Raw genomic sequence first — 21,294 nt, forward strand, 5'->3', positions numbered from 1 at the left:
AACATTTGTCATGGCCCATAAGCATAGCCATATGCCCATATTTATGCACGGGCAAAATAGATATTTGTCATTTTGTCCTGGGCCCACCGGTGGCTATCACTAACGACACTAACTATGTAATATATTATTATTTTGTTGAAATAAAAATTTATTTTTTATTTTGTCCTGAGCCATGTAGGTATTTGGTAAATCAGGCTCTGCCCATAAGTTATTTTCCAGTATGTAATTTATTGCTACAGCACTATCAACTATCAAGTCTGTAGCACGCACTTATTTCTTATCAGTAAAGAAACAATAATATTTTGAATTGAGATTTTATTTCGTGGTACCTACCTAATAATAAAACTACAAAAAAGCGTCTAATTCTAATACTACATGGCTACATAATACATGTAGGTACCTATCTAAAGTATATTCTAAATAATAAATATGTATTTATATGAGTTGTAAAAACAGTTTTTTTTTGTTATACTAATTACTAATATTCTATTGTAGTTCTTAATCATATTATTTAATAGCTTGTATTTACGAGTTATGAGTGTTTTACGATAAGTACCTATGCGTTGATTTCGTTCTTAGATACTTGAATTTATACATTTTACAGTGGACAGTTAGATAATATTCAAAAATCGCTTGCTAGCATTGCGGACATACACGATTGTTTTTCGACAAGTGTTTTAACAAAAATTATATACCTACGCTAGTTTAACTTAATTACATGACTGACGCCACTACAAAAATTCTCAAATTTAAAGGCGACAATATGGAGTTCAAGACAAGAGTGAAAACCGAAAGCGATATGGATGCATGGGAATCGTCTGAAGCGTATGACGTAAGTTTAAAGCCATATAACAAGTTTACTTACAGAGATTAAATTAAACGCAAATCTTAAAGAATTTTGAGTATTCATTTGCATATAGCATGTATTGCATGACACTATTTTTCTATAATAATTTGTAGCATTTGTTGTGTTAACGATGATCGACTCATCTTCTCTTATTGAGAGTGTCATGTTTATATGTCCTAAGTTCTCAAAATGAAATAATATATAAATTATATTATGTTATATCCTTTAAAGGTCGTTCTTACGATGTTTGTTAAGTATCTGATAACGCTAACCGGAAGAGAAATTGTTAACCGATAGAATTCTACTGGTTAGTCTTAACCAACACTTAACCGGACATTGTAACTACGACCCTAACAGTGTTTATGAAATTTTAGTGAAGTTTTCAGTAAGTAGGTAATAAATTATATTTTCCAAAATGAAAAACCCATTGGAAAAATTACAGAAAAATATGTATTTTGTATGGTGGTTTACAATTATTATATGATAAATAATTATTATTGCATGTTTAAATAGATTCTATTATATCTTATATAATCTCGTTCTATGTACGCTCGGGATTATAATAATTAAACTATATACATATTATATAGGTTTATACCTATATTTGGTTTTAGTTTCTACTATGTATATTCTCAATGAACATATTGGTATTATATTAGGTATGCAGTTCAGTTTTTTTAAGCTGAGGATAATGTTTATTATTTACTTATAAGTTATTCATTAATTTATTTTAACCAGAGATATATAATTATAATAACAACATATAAATTGCCGTTTCTAGGATTATATTGGATTTATAGCAGCTATGAACAGATCTGTGTATGCCATACCATTAAACAAGACTTTGACACAGTCTAATGTGATTTCTCAGTTATTAAATATATTAAACACAATTGATGATTGGATTACAGAAGTGGAACCATTGAAAGAGAGCTGTAGGTTTGGAAATAAAGCTTTTTCTACATTTTACAATTTGTTAAAAACGGTTAGATAATATTTGATTTGTAAATTGTATTTAATATCAAAGATTTATTTTAAATTATGTCTTTAGAGATTGCCTGAAGTATTGTGTAAAGAATTGTCATCAGTCGATCAACAAAACATTATTGAACTTACCGCTTATATTGTCGACAGCTTTGGTAATCCAACTCGTATTGATTATGGCACTGGACACGAAATGTCATTTTGTATGTTCTTGTGTGGTTTATACAAAGTAGACGTATTGAAACAAAGTGACAGTAAAGCTACAGTCAATGTATTATTTTCAAGGTTAATTATTTATATTTATGTATGTTAATAGAGTTAAATAATTGTAAATTTGTTTATACTGTATTTAGATACTTAGAAATAGTTCGTAGATGTCAACTGAGGTATCAAATGGAACCAGCTGGAAGCCACGGTGCTTGGAGTTTAGATGACTACCAGTTTGTACCTTTTATTTGGGGTAGCGCACAACTAATCGGTAATACTATATCACTTTAATACTACTTAAGATTTTGAAAACTGAAATGATTATCATTTTTAGAAAACCCAGATCTTAATCCAAATTTGTTCGTTGACGAAAAATGTGTACAACAGTTCAAATCAAAGTATATGTTCCTTGGGTGTATTGATTTCATAATGCAAGTAAAAAAAGGTTTGTTTCATGAACATTCTAACCAACTTTGGAATATAAGCGGGGTTCAAAGTTGGAATAAGATCAATGAAGGTCTAATTAAAATGTATAAGAAAGAGGTAATTTAACAATACATATTTTTATTATTTAATTTTTTTATTTAAGTGTTCATTAATCATTTATTACATTTCGTTTCAGGTGCTTGGAAAATTCCCTATCATTCAACATGTACCTTTTGGAAATTTGTTTAAATTTAAACCATGTATAAACAAAAAACCCTTTGCTACACCATCGGTAATGAAAACTCCTGCACAGTCATTATTGGAAAAACTAAAGAAAACCAACCAATCATAGTTGATAAGTAAATTATTGTCAAATTTGTATAAATGTATTTTTATTTAATATGAATTATTTATCATCTACTCGTATGTATTAAAATTGCCTACATTTTAATTTGTCATTGCTAATAGTTCTATAAAATCACCAACGCTATATGAAAACAATATTTAACTGTAATTGGTGGTTACTAATGAATATTTATGATGATGAATAATAAACAGATAATTGAACATTTATTATCAATTAATATTGATTATGAATTTTAAATAATTTATAAGTTGATTAAATTTATGTTTGACCTTAGGTTGTCAAAATAAGTTTAATTTGTATCAATAATTACCTTTGTCAAAATCTTTTTCTAAAATTTCACATACAATCCCCAATTGTGCATCAATACTGATTTATTTTATACTTAAAATGATGTAAGAAGTTATTAACTAAAAATAAAATTAATATATTGATTTAAGCCCTAAATGGTAAAATAATTACAAATATTATAATTGATACATCATCAGAGTATGATTTTTTTAATTTTTTAACTTCTAATAAAATAGTATAAAAATAATAAGTACAATGTATTAAATAAAATTAATTATATTCAAACCAATATTTTAGACTACAATGAATAAAAAAAAGGATAAATTAAATACATTCATATTGATATGCAAGTAACAAACATTTGCATACTATTTATTGATTATAAATACTACTATAGTATTACCATCGTAATTATAATCAATAATACTAGTAACATATAGATATTATATAGAACATAAATTAGTTAAAATTAATATGTTGTTTTATTAAAAATGTTAAATGCCAAAATGTCAAAAAACAAAAAAACATTTATATTATTTGCTTAGTTATGATTTAAATAATTTAAAAAAAAAAAAAAAATTAACAAAAAAAAGATCTCTTATTGTACAATTAAAAATAATTACGAAATTAGTTGAAATTATATATACATACACACGTTTATAAATTGAGGACAAAAATATTATTGTTTACTGCGCAATTTTGTGACTTGAAATAATGCCCGAGCAGGAGAAATTACTGAATTCATGGAACTATCCTGTTAAAAAAAAAAAAAAATGTACAAACATTCATAATATCATATAAAATATCTTAATCTTACAGAAGGTATATTACTACTGTCAATTAATGGAGGTTTATTGTCAAACAATTTGCGTTTGCGTGTACTAATTGGAATATTAGCTATAGCTTCATCCAACTTTTTGTCACAACTATCAGGAGTTCCTTCTATAATTAAAAAGTTATTAGGAACTATTATTGTTAAAATAAAATAAAAAATAGATAGTATGCTAGACTATTATATAGATTATCCTTTATTATTAATATTTACCTATCTTCAGTTTTTTCGATTTCCTGAAACAAACAAACCAATAATTATTTTATTTTATTTTTATAAATTGTTTTTTAAAATTAAAAAATAAAATTTATCAGATATTAATTATATTTATAACTTATTTAAGAAAGGAAAACTATTAAAATTTTCAAGACTATTATATAACATAAAATTTATTGTTAAAATTTTTATTTTGAATTGGCTTATTTAAAAATTTGATTTCTTAACAATTTTTCTTTTTAATAACACCCTTATACATTTTGAATAGAGAAATATGTAATTAGTGTTGTCCTCATAACATAAATACTTTCAAAACATGTAATTAATTATTATTATTATAGTTTACTTGATAGTTGACATTGGTGTCTTGTTTTTACATCTTCTCTGAGGTCTATGATCTGATTTTTCAAGCTAGACAAAAAAAATTTAATTCATAACTTAACTTTAAAGACTAATATGACTATTAATTTTCTTACCATATTTTCTTTATCTTCTAATACATCGATGGTTTTTAAAGGCTATTAAATAAACAAAAAAAAAAAAAATAAAAATAAATAAAATTATATATATATATATATATATATTTAATTAATACAAGGCAATATTAGTTTACAATATTGACTTACTAATTGGATGTTGCTTAAAGTTGTTACAACACCTATACTTTTAGTTGATGGTCTTACACTTGCAGTTTTTAAATTATCAATTGTGGTTTGTAATTCATTAACTTTATTTTCATTATCCCTAGAATTAAAATAAATGTTATTAGAACAAAAAAAATCAGTATTTCCTGGGTGAACTTTTTTATTACTTGAGTTCATATTCTAATTTTTGTACATGTTCTTGAAGTTTTGCAATCTTTGAATCTTTATCTGAACAAAAAAGTAATAACTTAAATAAAATTAAAAAATTGTACATAAATAATGTATTATATTAACCTGTTAACTTTGAAAGCAGTAGAGACTCATTTGTATTGCTAGATTCTTCTGTGGCTTTTGACTAAAATTAAAAGTTATAGATCAATCACTTATACAAGTACATTGAGGTCTAAATTACCATTTGTAAATATTGTTGTTTCAATGCTTGATATTGCTTTGCCATATTAGATTTTTCTTCATTATATTTTTTATTCTTTGTTTTCAATTTCATTATGGTATTTTCCAAGCCAACGATTGTCTCCATTTTCTCATCCATGTATTTTAAAATTTTTTGTTCTGCCTAAAAATATTTAAAAGGTTAAATTTCTTATATGATAGCATAAATAATTAATTTGATGTTGTTGAAGGTATGCAACCAATAGGTACTGATCTAATAAAAAATCTTAGAAAAATTATTTAATAACACTATCTAGTAAACATTTATAACATTAAAATATTATGATTATAATATAAATATTTTGTATATTAAAATGTTCAGTATTTAGGCAATTATATAAACAAAAATATATATCTTACCACTTCAGTTATACGTTCTTCTTGAAGGAGTTCCATTTCTGTAATATAATTGTCTTTTGCTTCTAATGAACCAGTAAGTCGTTCGATTTCTAAATTCTAAAAAACAATCATTTGTAAAACTATTATTTTTATCATATAAATATAACATGGAGAGTGAACACAAACACAGTTTAATATTGTCTTTTTATTTTTTATTATAATTTATTCAAAATAGCTCTAAATTAGATTCATATTTTGATGGACTTATTTATTGAATTAATTTTTAAAATCTTTATTATTAGAAAATGTGGTTTTCATGGCTATTTTATTTAACAAAATAGGCCAAGGTCCAGAGCAAAACATTTAGTATACACATTGACTTACAGATGTAATTATTTGTAATAACGTATAACAATTTAACATAACATATATAGCTAAAAGAAAAAAAATGGACAGAAATAGAGGGATTCTCTTTGGCTATCAGCATTTTCTTAAATATTTGTTTATTATATGAATAATTGAATAGAATGAAAATATGGAGTTTCATTAATCTCTTTCAGACAATTTTGACTAGCATAAATACACCTATCAGCTAGTGAAGATAACCTAAATTTAATTTTTTCCGGTTCATAATCATATATTATGATCTGTGAATATGAAATACTCTGTTAACAAAACTTAAAAATTTCCATTAAACTCATTCAATCTGGCTCCTAGAAATTACAGTATGAAGATCCAATATAATCACACTATACACCAAAATGTAAAACTTTTAATAGAGCTAACAAGTTAAATTCAGCACCAACTTTCTTTATAAAACTAAGTATTCTTTAGTAAGAGTAAAAAAGAGTCTTATAGCAAGGTTTTTCAATATAGTCATGGAAGTCAAATTCTGAATCAAATTTTGTGATATTAAGATCATTTAGTGTATTATATATCAAAAAACATGCCTTTTAAAAAGTAATTAAATCTAGTAAGATGATGATATCTGTAGAAAGACATTTGTGTGTATTAAATTCTAAACCCAAATTATCAAATATGCAATTATTAATCAATATAGTACAATGTGTGTAAGCTAAAATTGGTTTTCAAATAGTTTATTTAAGTTAAATAATACTAGAATTTAAATATTAAAACATAAATATACATAAATGTAAATTCAAATTCTAGGATTGAATAAATTAAATAAATCATCATCTTAAGAAATTAACTTGGGTCATTATGCATACAATAACAATTTTAAAAGTATTTTCCTGATGCAATAAGCTACATATTATGTCATATGTAATTGATATTTAAGACTTTAACCATTTAAAAAAAGTTTGTTTGTACCTTCCTAAAATTTGTACTAAACACCAGTACTTATATAAAAACAAGTTTTTTAATTAATATATATCAGCTATTGAACAAATTAACTTTAAAACTTTTTAAACATTTTGTCTAAAAACAACTTTTAAAAAGTTTATTTATAACAAAATATAATAAATATATTATTATCTTACCTTATCTTCAAGTTCTTGATACAGCACATCAAATTTGTTATTCATATCATTAATAACATTTTCCATTTGTTCATATTCAGTATTTGCCTCTTCTAACATAGCTTTATAGTTCTAAATTAAATATAAAAAACATTGAAATAGCTAAAAAATATATTAATTACATTTTTACAAAACTATTACTTCAATTTCACGATTCTTAAGATCAATATCTTCTTTCTTCAAATCGTGAACATTTTTCAATTCCTATAAAAGTTATGACACAGATTAAAAAAATGATTACACCTTATGTATGTAAGTTTTACATTAATTTCCGCAAGTAATTCTTCTTTTTGAATTTCAAGTTCTCCAATTCTAAATTCATAATTTTCCATTTCGCTTTTATTTTTATTGTTTTCATAATTATTTGTAAGATTGGGATTTGATTGAAGCTGAAATTAATAACATATTTGTTACATGGATGAATTAAATAAGAACCAAAATAACTTACTGCTAATTTCTCATCCCTCTCTTTAATTTCTTCACTATAATATGCCTTTAACCGTTTTATCTTGTTTTCATACATTTCTGTTTTATTTTTTATCATAGTTTCTTTTTGTTTACTAAAAACAAACAAATATTTAATAAGAATTGTTTTATTGATTTAGGTTATTTCAAAATTAATAATGTTATACTTATGGAATGCATTATTGTTGTTTAAAATTGTATGAAATTGTTGAAGTAATTCTTTTCGAAGTATTGCTTCTTTTTCTTTGAATCTTGCTTCAAAATCTTCATTAGAAATCTAGAAAAAAATTTCATATTTATTAAAAGTTATGATAAAATGTATCAATAATTGTATATACCACTGATTTATGTTCACATTTTGATTCATTTAAACTGTTCTCATCTTCAACTATTGGACCTTTAGATTGATAAACATCAGTATTGATATTTGATAAAAAAAAATATATATAATGAAAATATATAAATACTTTGTTTGGAGGTTGCCAGTTTTATACTTTTACGGTTATTTGCAGCCCATATAGCAAAACTGGGTCTTGGCTTTGAAACGGGTTTCGATTTTGTCTTAGTAATGGCACGCACAATAGCAGACATGAATAATACTTGTTTGGTTTCTTCTAATAGACTTGGAGACATATCCACATTAACTGCCATTGATATACCAGTTCTATTGTTTCCAGTTAAAGCGGTTTGAAACATTTGGGTTAATTTTGATTCTCTATAAGGGACTAAATGATTTTCTCCTCGTTTTTGATTTTCACTGAAATATAACATACTAAGTAAATAAAATGTTTTGTCTCAATTTGATATTTATTTACCGTAATACAGAGAAGCATTTATTTAAAACTAAAAGTGAAGTATTAATATTTTTAGATTCTGTAAGGCGATCACCAATATTCATAGTTTTTTTAAGGCGTTCAGATCCTGCTAAATCACAAAATGAAATGCTGAAAATAAAAAAAAATATAAGAATTAATATAGCATATTATAAATTTTAATATTCATAAAAGAATTAAACCTGCTTATAACGGCTGTTTTAGGATTTTCAATGTTTTCCACTCTCATTAGTTTTAATGTGAAAATGCAATGTGAACGGCTGGAAGATTTGTTTAAGTTGTTGCTTGCAATTCTTAAATTGTTTCGTCCAAAAGACATTACTTTATATGCTTCTTCAGCAGACTGAACAAATACATGAGTAAGATCTAAAACAATGTATAAATGAACAGGTATAATTTTAAAATAATTATGAATTCGAGAACATTTTATTTCAAATATTTTTAAATTGTCAGTCAATCGGTATGTACACATTTAGATTTTAAAATTAAAACTTTAATATTTGTCATAAATTGAAATTTAAAATTATTAAAATATTTTTAGCATTTTGAAATTGAATAAAAAGAAAATACATCAATCAGAATATATCTCTTCTATAAACTACAATAAACGAAAAATTATGTGTATCAAATATTTATTGATAATTTTACAATAAACTGCCTAATGAAACACATAAAGGCTGATCTGCACTAATGTTTGTACGTTATTGCTAATTAGTAATTACTTTAATAGTTTTTTTTTTTTTTTATTGTGCTTTTCAAACTATTTGGTTAGGTACTTTCAGCGGTGATTAATTGGTTATGTAACACCTCTATTATAAATTCAAAAATAACTCATAGTGAAATTTAAAGAGTGCCTGAATGTTAGGAAAACAGTAACCAGGAAATAAAATGGATGTGATTGAAGAATTTAGAATATTAACAAGTACATTAAGACATAATAAAGAATAGTATAGAAATTAATAGGTATAGAAAACCTTATATCAGTATTAAAGATTTAATTCTGAAAACAAAAGCAGAACAGTAGAACACTTTGCCAAATCATTAAGACATGAACATTTCAATGATTGTAATAGGTTAGGTGGCTTAAAAATTTAAGAAAACGATAAAATACTTGTTTTAGAAAAAAGTGTCTGGTGAAAACACAGCAGTATGTAATAAGTAATAAGAATAACTAATAGTACTCATAATTAATGGTAAACGTATTTGACTGTTACTGGAAAAATAGGAACTCTGCAATGTAATCGATGCAATTAAAACAATCGTTATAAAAAAATGTACCAGATAAAACTATGAAAAATGAAAAATATAATGGTGGGAAACACGGAACAATTCATTTTATTAATAGCCACAAATATTACTAAATATATAACTTTAAATATTAAAATGTATAGCTTTTATACATTATACTTTATAATTAATAATAATAATTTCCCCTAAACTCTAATTTATTGTAGTTCAACTATACTAAATATATATTATATGTTTCTAAGTAAATGTATTAAAAAACTATCTTACTTTTCACATATACATTCTTATTTTGATCAAGTGATAACTTGAGAGGTGCTCGTTTTTGGTTAGCTGAATAAGTTATCAACAGATCATAGATAGACTCATTATAAATTTCAGAATACGAAACCCAAACTGTATAGGAAACATTGCCATGATCCAAAGATGCTATTCCATCATTTTTCAAATAATCAAACATTTTTATAATGCTTTGATTAGTAAGCTGATCAATGCTATGTATGGTTTGGCCTTCATCCATATGAGACATACAAGACTTCAAATCATCCTTAAATAATAAGAAATTAGAAAACATTAAAATAATAAATTAATTAGTTTTATATTTACTTGTGTTTTTTCATTACACCAATTGTTTAAAATATTATTTCTAATATCCTCTTCATATTCAATTAACTTTTCATCCAAGATATGAGCTGCAATAACTTTATCAGGTTTGTACTTGCATTGTGACATTAACTTTTTATTTAATGAATTGAAGACAAGTAGTAGAGTTCTAGGTATCATACCAGGATCATTTATATTTCCTAAGAATATTATAATTACATATTATTCTAAAAATAATAAGATATCAATTTGAGTTATTTAATTACCATGAATTGTATATGTTTTTCCTGCATTTGTTGTTCCATATGCAAATAATAATTCATTGTTTCCATTTAAAAATCTTAATACTTTATCATACACCCAAGTATCAAAAAATTTCTTTTGATCAACATTTGGACCAAATACACTAGAAAATGTATACCTATGGAAACAAAAGAAAATATCTATTAGAAAACAATTTAATATTAAACAAAATAAATATCTTACTCTGTAACATCGTCTCTTGCATTTCCATTGTTGCAAGCAACAATATTATCACTCAATATTGTTAATGTATCAAGCTATAATAAAATAATTTGGTTTATCATGAAATCCATTAGTATTTATAAATTATCAATATTTTTATTGACTTACTCCAGTAGGAACACTATTTATTCGTGGTTTTAAGCGTAAGCAAACATCAATTTTTGGAATTCCAGAATGATCATTACATTTCTCCAAAGAATAATCTAATACTTTCTTAGGTTTTCCATTAATTTTTCTTTGTCCAAAACCAGTTATACTCGGAACTCTTGGTTCAACATAAGAACCAGTGGAATGATGATCTTTTGAATCATTCATTATTTTTCTCTAAATACTAAAACCTAGCAACATGATAATAAAATTATTTTTATAAATAATGATCTATCAAAATATAATCAAGTAGGGCAAATTATATATAATATATGTACATTATAACACATATAGTATTAATTTTGTTCTAATATACACCTAACAAAAATAAATACAATTTAATAATAATACAGTCTTTATTTTATTAACTAGTTGCAATAACAATATTGATTTAGGTATACTATTAGTAATTCATATCAGGCAATGGTATTTCCTCTCATTAATAGAAAATAAATATAATATAACACCGATACTAACAAAATATAAAAATTAATTCGAGATGCATAGTCAGAGTTACAGTAAAAACTTAAAATAATTGCTATACAAATTAAGTTAATCATGTTCCATTATAAATACACTAGAAGATAGTGTATCCAATATGATATATATAATTTTATTGATTGGTAGATTTGTTAAAATAAACAAACAGTTACATTATAAGTATTCGTTCAAAGACAGATTTCTCTACAAAATATAATTGTTTCAATAATCTTATGTATCAACTTAAAATTGATACATATTACAATAGGTAGGCATATCATTACTATTTACAATTTATCAAATACTTACAGAAAAACGATTTCTTTAGTGAACACACTATGATCAAACAATAAACATCAAACAGTTTAATAGTTTAAGACACATTAGATATTAGATAATTAGTTAATCGCAGATTTTGGTATCAACAATTTAACGGTAATTCAAAGAGCAAAAGGTATAGAAGTTACAATTATACTGAATACACGAAATCGGAATTTCGAATAGCCATTAGCCCAACTTTCAGAATTCAGATTTCAGATTGCAGAAAACGGTTATTTGGGATTGGGATGTCATAATAGTCAGCAGATAGCCAATGAGGTTTTCCAAAACGATCAAGTGTTGCCAAATTAACGGTAATACAAAACCAACGATAGTAAATAGAACGGATTAACATAATACCTATTCAAAATAGTCAATTGTAGCAACCGTACTACCAGTGCTACCGTTTCTACAGAACCAAGATCAGTTATTTCAATGTTGATACAATTGCATTTGAATTGGGCCCCGACTTATGCGTTTACTCCATGATAATTCCATGATAATAATTCTGCCTGTTATCTCGGGGCCGAACTGTACGATGCCCGCCGGTTATTAAATTGTGAATACCAGAATACCTACATTGTTTTAAATATAATGTCTACCCATTTTTATTGTTCTAATGATATTACTTAAAAATTAAAAATAGTCGTCAAGTAAGAATTATTTTTAAGTACCTAATTATATAATTCAATTAGGCACAATTTAAAATAATTTTATTCGAGGAAGTTTTATTATACTATATTTTAACAACTACCTACCTATATTATACTATATATGGTTAGTGGTTACCTATATCAATTTAGATTTCTTAGCTAAATTTTTGTTTTTTTTTTTAATTTTCTCTCGAGCGGCGTTCTTTGCATCACTTACAAAATACCTAGTAAATACATTCTAGATTGTAAATAAAATGTAATTATATTTTTAGAAAATGTATTTGCATGTTCATCATACCCGAGTAAGTTAATATTACATATTTCTATTCTTAACTGATCTAATATAAATAATAAATACAAAAATTAGGTAAATTGAAATTAAAAAAGCGTTGTCAAGTGGGTAGTGGGTAACACTCTGCTATATACATTAGGTGCTATGTGGATCACTATTATACAGTGTCGTATTTACGCCTTACGGGAGGAAATGAGGGAAATATATCTCCCGGCTCCTTGACCTTATTTTTGAGCTTATATCACTACATTAGCTGGTATGAAAAGATTAAAAACATGTTTAAGAAATTCTATGAAGGAGGTAAATATTCCTTATTCACTAGTGAAATATTAAATTTGTTGTATTTATTAATTGTTTAAATTTTAGTCTAGATTAAATGGGCTTACATAAAGCTTTACATTCATAATAACATACGATTTGATGTTGAAAACATTATTGACGAAATAGCTAAAAAACCTAGAAGACTACAGTTTATTTTGTAAATGATAGATAAATAAATTATTAGGTATGTTATGTGTTATAATAAATTATAAGGTTAATGTACCTATTATGAACATTAATAATAATATGTTCCTTTTTTTGTATAGGAGATAGAGATTTAATTTTTATACATAAAATCGTTTCACGTCATTCTGTTTCCAAATAAACCGATCTTTTTTTTTATGTAAATGCTTTTTTTGCTTTATTATTACTTTTTTAAAATTATTCCAGCTGTGGATTTTTTTAAATGTTAATTATGCTATAATAAAAAAACAAATGGATAAATAAGAAATGTAAAACTCAGAATGCGGACTAAATGGTTATATTGGATTATTGTTGTTTTCGTTATCGGCTTGTTTATTAAATGTATTAAACGTATAGATTATCGAAATCGTTTTACCTACATAATATTATAGCCTGCAGTACGTATACGGTCAGTATGTTTATAATATCGATATCGATCGTTTCAAAATTTAAGATTTAGTATTGTAATTTGAAACCTCTGGTATGAAGTGTGTATCGATCACTTAAGTGGATGTAGAGAGTTCGTTTTCTATGTACATGAATAAAAATATTCTGTAGAAGTTGTCGGACAATAGTCAGTTTCACTACTGCATATTATGAAGAGAGTAGAGAAATACATGGTAAATAATTATTTTTTTAATTTTAATTAATATTAATATATTTAAAAAATAAATATGTTTCTTTTTTGAATTTTTAAAATAATCTTGTGCTTTTTTTGTTGTTTATTATGTTTTAAAATTTGAAATCTTGAATGTGATAATTCATAAAAAAAATAGCCTTATTAATTTATGAAATTTTAAGTATAGGTTGTCATTTGAAAATCAAAAGTTAATAGTGGTTTACCTAATAAATATAATAGAGCGAAAATATAGTTCTACAATAATTCTAGAATAGTATTGATCATAAATTTTGAAAAAAGTATTTATCGACTTTTTGAAATAATGAGTATTGTTGAATAAAAGAATCACGCTGTACCTAGAGGTCAAAAGTAAACATTTTCCAAAAGTTATCAATAAAACCAGTTTTCAACCAAATCGATTTTTTTATATGATTTTAACTCAAAAATTAATCACTGTTAATACTTAAAATTATCACCACATGTTTATATTAGCGTTATCTATACACAGTAAAAAATTTTTGAGCTATTTATAGACAACTGACATTTACGACTTTTTTGAGAATTTTTTTTTTTGAAGTTTCGATTAAAAAAAAATTTGGGTGTCCAAAAAAGTTTGAAACTTTAATACAAGGGTTCCTTATGAGTTGTTATTATTGTAGTTAAAAAAAAGTCAAAAATTATTTATCGACATTTCAAAAGAAGATACTTTGAAAAATCGTCACTTTTTTGTGGTTTTCCCGAAGCTTTTGAAAACTTATTGTTAATTCAAAATATGTAGGCCCTGTAGTAGCCATTTTCTAATTTCTTTATATATTCTATACTAAGTTCTAACTCTTGAATTTTATGATAGGTACCAAGCCTGAGGTAAATGGAAATGGCAGCTAATAAGATAAGTTAAAGGTCAAATAGATTATATTATAGCATTATGAATATAAATTTCAAAATCGACTGTTAATTTTGACTAAACAACATTTTTTCGTAACATTTATTTTGAATACATTTAATACTTGTGCATAATTTTCAGAGTTTTTATTCTTCAATGAAAAAAAAACGAGGTTCGTAAAAGTTATTTTTTATGAAAAGAGGTTCTCAAACTCCATTTCAATAATAAGGTAGAAATATAGATTAGGCGGAAATTATGAACACCCTTGAAATACATAAGACTTGATCTTAAGAGGTTTCAACTGTTTCAAGAACAGAGTGGTAGATTTGTCTTTCACTATATTATACACACAATTTTATCTATTACATATTTTAATTATCAGTGATAGCTTATAGGTATTTATATGTTTGGACCACGTAACGTAACTTGTAATCTACACGGGCAAGTTCACTGCTCGTACGTGTGATGTAGCTATTTGGATGTCGATGCATTTCGTCCAAATGCAGTGAATGGAAAGACAACTTATGGAATGTTGAAACTAAAATCTAATAAAAGTCTATACTTAAATGTTATTACTATTATATAATATTTATAGCTATTATCATTAGTTATAAATATTACAAATACTGATTATAATAAAAATTTCTCATGTATTAAAATAAAGTAATGTATCTCAGAGAAGGCTTAAAGAATGCTTAAACTCTCATGAACACTCCTATTTACGAACATATAGTAATAAGGGAACTATTATCATACAAGGAACTTCCCTTAAAATACTTTTAAATATCTATATCTGTGAATTTATATTTAACGCACTCTTGTTATAAATTACAATATTAATATACTGCATATACATACTGTATATATATATATATATATATATTTATAAAGTTTGTTGTATAATATATAATTAACATAGAACCATTTAAAATCAAAATCACTAATTTAATTAATAATTGTTATAGGTGTATAGTGCAACCAAGTCAGCACAAAAGCAATTACTTTATTAATACATTATAATCAATGATTGAAGTAAAAGTACGTCCACCAAACGATTAAAATAAAACTTTAGAGCTTAAAATAAATTATTTACTATAAAGTGTTGAAAGTTAATTAACTTTAGACAAACGTCAACATTACGTATTAAATTTATATTTTAAAAACAATTAATTATAATGACACTTCAAATGTGTTAAGAAGAGTAGAAAAGTATGCATAAACATTTAAGCGACTAAATATAGTTGGTCGATGGTTTGTCGTCTTGGTGATGTATTATAAACAAAGTCATTATACCGGCAAAAACGCATGAAAATACGGTGAAAACAATATTTTCTCAAGATCAATAAATTATGAGAAGTTCATGTAAAAGACAAATCAAATACGCTTAGAAGTGTCTGTGTCACTGACGGAGTCGAATGTACGCGTTCAAAGCATCATTATAATAATATGTAAGTACTAAAATAAATAAATATTAAATCAATAAAATAATTTAAATTAAGTCATGTATATCTACTAAAAATAATTATAATTTAATTTAATATAATTTTTCGTCATATAAAAATATATACATATATTAAATTTATTTATGATAAAAATTATTTAAACATGTATTGTTTATTGTAGTAAGCTTTAGTTACTAGGACTATTAACTTGTTAATGGTTTTAAAAATTATATTTATATTAAGTAATATATTTTTTAAATAAATACAATATGCGTATACACGAATATAATACGTATAAAACAATAGAGATTTTATAATTTTTTCATGATAAATATATATATTTTTTATTTATACAATTTTTTTATTTTAGGTAGGTCATATTTGCTTTTAATAATATTGCAATGTACAAGTTAAATAAAATTTTAAGTAAAAATATAAAATAATAAAATAATTTTATTAATTATTATATAGAATGAAAATATTATGATCCTACTCTATTCGTATAAGTAGACCAGAGGCCTCAAATATAATAGATATTGTATTTTTTTATTTGAAATTTTGAAGATTTTGTAAAATCGAACACATTTTATATAAAAATAAAATTGTGTATTAGGTACCACTAAGTTTGGCTTAATATTATAATGTATTAATTAGATTTATATACTTACCAACATAATTTTAGTACCATAATGGTGATTGACAATCACTGATTGTTTGACCAAAAATTCTAGAAATTGTAAACGATTCCTCTTTAAGAATAGAATTTTTCAATTAATCTCTTAATTTATTTATTTTATTAATGTGTTCTTCGATAAAATTGTATGATAAGTTTGTAACAATAACATGTGAATTAATGTTTCACATTCGCATGGTGTTCTCAAGCTTCTTTAGTTAGGAAGAGTCAAGGGTTTTATTATTCATATAAAACTTTTGTATGAATATTGAATAATATATATTATAGGCAATAAAATGTATATTACAAATTTTAGGTAGAAACATTTAAAATTATTTGGCATGTCTAAAGACGTACTAAATAAATGCGGCACAGATGATCAAAAGTCCAAAACTTTGTCAAATAACCGCATACACAGTCAGGATGATAAAAAATTATTGTCAAAAAAAGGATGGTTACAAAAAGATTCTAATTTCAATAAAACTGAAACAGATAATAATTGCAGTACAGAAGTGATTTCTCGTTCTATTAATAAGCTTTTAAAAAATGAAAAAAAATCTAGACCCACAGCGAACCCGACTAAAGTATGTTTAAAACCAGAAGTCTTACATGAATCTAAAGAACAGTTTGCGCAAAGAATAAAACAGGCATGGATCGATCGAGAACAGTCGAAATCGTGTATTAATATTTATTTGGCTAGAAATGTTATCGAAGACCCTTTGATGGAATCTATAGAGCATGCACAGGAATCATCAATACAAGTAGAGGAAAGAGACTCTTGTAGAACCGCATTGGAGGTGCAACTCCAGAATCATGCGGGAGAAGGTGAAAATTCACCAGAAGACTCTAGCGAGGAGGAAAAACCTCTTTCAGCTGCCGCAAGAAGAGTTAGGTTTTACAAGACTGCGAAACAGCAACAGAACGAAAGACAAACGTTGACCAGAGCAATGTCAGCGCCTTCGTCGAGACAACAAATCGTAAATAATTCTACTCAAGATCTTTATTCGACAAGTTCACGAAGAAAATCACAAGATGTTCATAAATTCCCGACCAGGAAATTGAAATCTTGTAGGAGTAAAGCTTTCCATAAAAGCATTGATGTAGATAGCCGTCTGTCAAATGGTCAAAAGTTTGGTAAAAAGAATCAAAATGTTGAAGTAGTAACGATGATGTCACTTTTAAGCCCAGTTGGAAGCGATGTAGAGGAATCGCTAACACCCGATGACGTATCGACAAAAACCGGTAAATTAATTATTTTAATTACTTAATTGATACCTATAATATTAATAACTAATAAAAGTATCATTTCGTTATAATCAAGTTAATTTAAATTAGTAGACATTTAAAAATAACATATGATTTGGTTCACAAGCGAATAGTATTATGCATACCAAAATTTATACTTTTACATAAACTAAAAAAAAAAGATATACAAATAATTATAGCAAAAAATAAAAAAAGATTATAAATAAAAATAAACTTAAATAAAGTTAATTCATCTTCAATTAGTGATATTTAGTACCTATTACATGACAAATGATAATATAATAAAAATACATATATATTTCTTTGATATACGCTTTTTGATAATAAATATAATATCATACAATTATATTAGGAACATTTGTTTAGACAATCAAGTGTTGCTAGCTGGTTCGTATTATACTAATATAAAAGCATATGATTATTTATACGAGTTCGAATGGATTTGTATTTAAGTATAATTTATTGAACTTAGAATCTACTTGTTGTAATGACATTATCAACTGAAAAATAAAAGTAAAGTTTTTGTGCTCATTCTTACACGTTATGCTAAAACTTTTAAGGTACTTAATAGTTTTAAAAGAATTATTTTTAAATGTCTTTAATGAAATTAGTCAAAACTAAGCTACTAATAAACTAAATTGTAAACAATAATTAATTCAATTGAAATTTGTAAGTAGGAAACAATAATTTTTTGATTTATAATTATGATAATTTATTATTTTATAGTTACATTTCCTCAGTTTAATAGCAGTATGCGTTATCATCAAAAATCATTTGATAGCGCAATGACATCGATTGGAAAACCAAAACTTCTGAACAATCGTGTTGGAAAATCATTGATTAAATCAAGAACAATAGAGATATCAAGGTATAATAAAAAATATTTCTATCAATATATGTTTAACTTATTGTAAGTTATAATTTTTATCCTATAAAATATAATATCGATAGGTGCTTAAAATGACAGTTTAATAATTGTAAAAATATTGTTATTATTATTTATTTGGGGATACATTTTACTGATTTCTTTAAAAATAAAACAAGTAATCATAAGATAATTTAAAAATGTTTGAAATAATCTAACTGATATTGCAATATTTTATTTTATTGATTTTAATCTAATAATCGAGATTTTTTCTAAAAAAAAACGTTTCGCCTGATTAGTAGATAACTCAATATACAATAAAGAATTACAGGTTTTATTTTACAAGGCATTAAACTACCTACTTAAATATTTAACAATAGATTGTATTATATTCAATATTGCATTTAATGTAATATTATATATCTAAGTATATGAATATATTTTTTTATTTTTTTGTTCATAGCCGTTATGTCTTATGTATATTATGTTGAGTCTGAGGATATAAAATTAATTGTATAATACTATATAATGTAATAACGCCAATTGTATTTGCAGAAAATATTTTTTCATGATATATGTACATAAATCATAAGAGATATAGTATGTGTGCTTAATGTCATCACGTGCATGTTTAACTTTTAATATTATACTACACGTTTTTGAATTTGATAGATGATACGCAGCTATTATATCAAGTGTAACACATGGACTATGAAGATATCTTTATTTTATAATAGTTAAAATCATATACATTTATTTAACGACATGACCTACATTATGAAACCTTACATATTGTATGGTCGGCATGCTATGTATCCATCATTTCAATTTATTGAAAATTATCCAAGTTTCTGCAATAATTTTACTGCATGTAAACACGACAAACAATAAAATATATATTTAGGTACTATTGATGTACCAATAACATATAAATGAAAAAAATGCCTGAATGTGATAGCAAAATTATACTCAACTAGGTATATTATATGTATAATGTTCATCACGCGAATATTTTACCTTGTCAAAATTACCCTATCGAAATGTTGCTAGTGTTTCGGTTGTACTAGGCTAAGGTATATCATTATTAAATAGCTATTATATCCCTCTACATAAACCAAATTGTCAGACGAAGATGAAAATCGATAATATCGTGTACGTCTCGTTTGTATTTATTTGAAGGATTATAATATTAAAACACGAGGTTATCGTTTAATTTTAGGGATGATGAAGATGATGGGCCGGTTGTAAATGAAGTCGTAATCACCAAACTCGGCGACGATGATGACGGCAATGAAACGCTGCAGAACAAAGAAATCGCACAGATCGACGTTCGCTATGATGTACTCGATGGCCAACCGATGCTCAAATCCGACAAAGAGAAAGAATGTTGGGCTCTTTTCAAGAAAATGACGGCTAAAGGAGTGTCCGTCACTTTTGATACCGTATTGAGGTTCGGTTTGTGCCGAATATTATTCGAAAGTATATTATAATACACATAGTATAATATAGTATATCACTCGTTGCTGTGCTGTTTTATACAATATATATACTTTGCAGCTATAAGTACATTCAGCATTGGCGCAACTATATATGAGGAACGGAAATAGGGAGTGTTCAATATTTAGCACTTTCAAACTTTCGGTATCATATTTTTAATCAATCCATAAAAAACATAGCAGAAATTTTAATATTGAGCTAGAAAAAAATTGTTTAACTCACACGTCATAACTTTGAGTTATTAGAAACACAATTACTTAATGATAATGTTAATTTCGATTTATAAAAATTGATTCAAGCAGTTTCCATATAAATTATGCCTGTAGCATCCATCTGCTACGTGTGAACAATTCTTTTTGACCATGTAAAGAGTAAAATAGGGGATTCTAACAATAGCATGTAACAAAATTGGTTTTCAAGTCTATAATATTTTTTTTATGCATAAAAAGACACCTTGCCAATACAATACATTTATGATCAAAGCATTCTTAGCACGTTTGATTAAAACAATAGAAAAATTAATGTATGTTAACATTTTTTAATAAATATGAGTATGAGTAATATCTTTGATTATATTTTATTATTAATTTGATTTAGGTATCTTATAAGTTAGTTGTTTTTTGGGGAGGGAAATATTTTTCGTATTACACCCAATAAATTATCCTAAGACGTTCTTTAGTTGTGCCAGGCACCCTGTACCATAGGGTGCACAATGCACATATTGAAATTGAATTATAAATTAACAAGGTCACTTAAACCCTATACAATTTTAACGAAAACTTAACAATTTTATAATAATTTTTTTAAAAAATTAATGTATTTATTATTTTAAGATATTTATTA

General features: G+C 25.2%; 3 protein-coding genes across 4 annotated transcripts; 2 read left to right on the forward strand and 1 right to left on the reverse strand.

Moving 5' to 3' along the window:
• The first annotated feature begins 249 nt into the window (after positions 1–249).
• LOC114119798 (serine/threonine-protein phosphatase 2A activator-like) lies at positions 250–3,037 on the forward strand. 2 transcript variants are annotated; one of them, XM_050198901.1, is made up of 7 exons: positions 250–392; positions 605–832; positions 1,629–1,832; positions 1,899–2,116; positions 2,185–2,309; positions 2,373–2,581; positions 2,661–3,037. In XM_050198901.1, exons 2-7 carry the CDS (start codon positions 719–721, stop codon positions 2,814–2,816), a joined length of 1,026 nt encoding a protein of 341 aa, XP_050054858.1. In that variant the 5' UTR covers positions 250–392; positions 605–718; the 3' UTR covers positions 2,817–3,037. The 2 variants fall into 2 exon arrangements, with proteins under 2 accessions (XP_050054858.1, XP_050054859.1); XM_050198902.1 differs by having other exon boundaries at positions 306–396.
• Positions 3,038–3,377: 340 nt separating this feature from the next.
• LOC114119794 (kinesin-like protein KIF20A) lies at positions 3,378–11,992 on the reverse strand. The gene is made up of 25 exons (XM_027981493.2): positions 11,749–11,992; positions 10,921–11,150; positions 10,774–10,847; positions 10,554–10,708; positions 10,291–10,487; positions 9,955–10,231; positions 8,622–8,805; positions 8,422–8,550; positions 8,074–8,363; positions 7,945–8,003; positions 7,774–7,883; positions 7,590–7,701; positions 7,405–7,530; positions 7,283–7,345; positions 7,103–7,213; positions 5,622–5,717; positions 5,224–5,385; positions 5,106–5,166; positions 4,979–5,039; positions 4,794–4,911; positions 4,644–4,685; positions 4,514–4,578; positions 4,165–4,187; positions 3,937–4,061; positions 3,378–3,873 (listed from the first exon to the last, which is right to left on the reverse strand). Exons 2-25 carry the CDS (start codon positions 11,125–11,127, stop codon positions 3,799–3,801), a joined length of 2,922 nt encoding a protein of 973 aa, XP_027837294.1. The 5' UTR covers positions 11,128–11,150; positions 11,749–11,992; the 3' UTR covers positions 3,378–3,798.
• Positions 11,993–15,961: 3,969 nt separating this feature from the next.
• Positions 15,962–21,086, forward strand: LOC114119805 (uncharacterized). Its single transcript, XM_050201163.1, has 5 exons — positions 15,962–16,156; positions 17,140–18,065; positions 18,816–18,957; positions 20,174–20,433; positions 20,512–21,086. The coding sequence occupies exons 2-5, from the start codon at positions 17,165–17,167 to the stop codon at positions 20,559–20,561; spliced, it is 1,353 nt and encodes a 450-aa protein (XP_050057120.1). The 5' UTR covers positions 15,962–16,156; positions 17,140–17,164; the 3' UTR covers positions 20,562–21,086.
• Positions 21,087–21,294: the final 208 nt, after the last annotated feature.

Source organism: Aphis gossypii, chromosome 2 (assembly GCF_020184175.1).
Source record: "Aphis gossypii isolate Hap1 chromosome 2, ASM2018417v2, whole genome shotgun sequence".
Taxonomy (NCBI): Eukaryota; Metazoa; Arthropoda; class Insecta; order Hemiptera; family Aphididae; genus Aphis; species Aphis gossypii.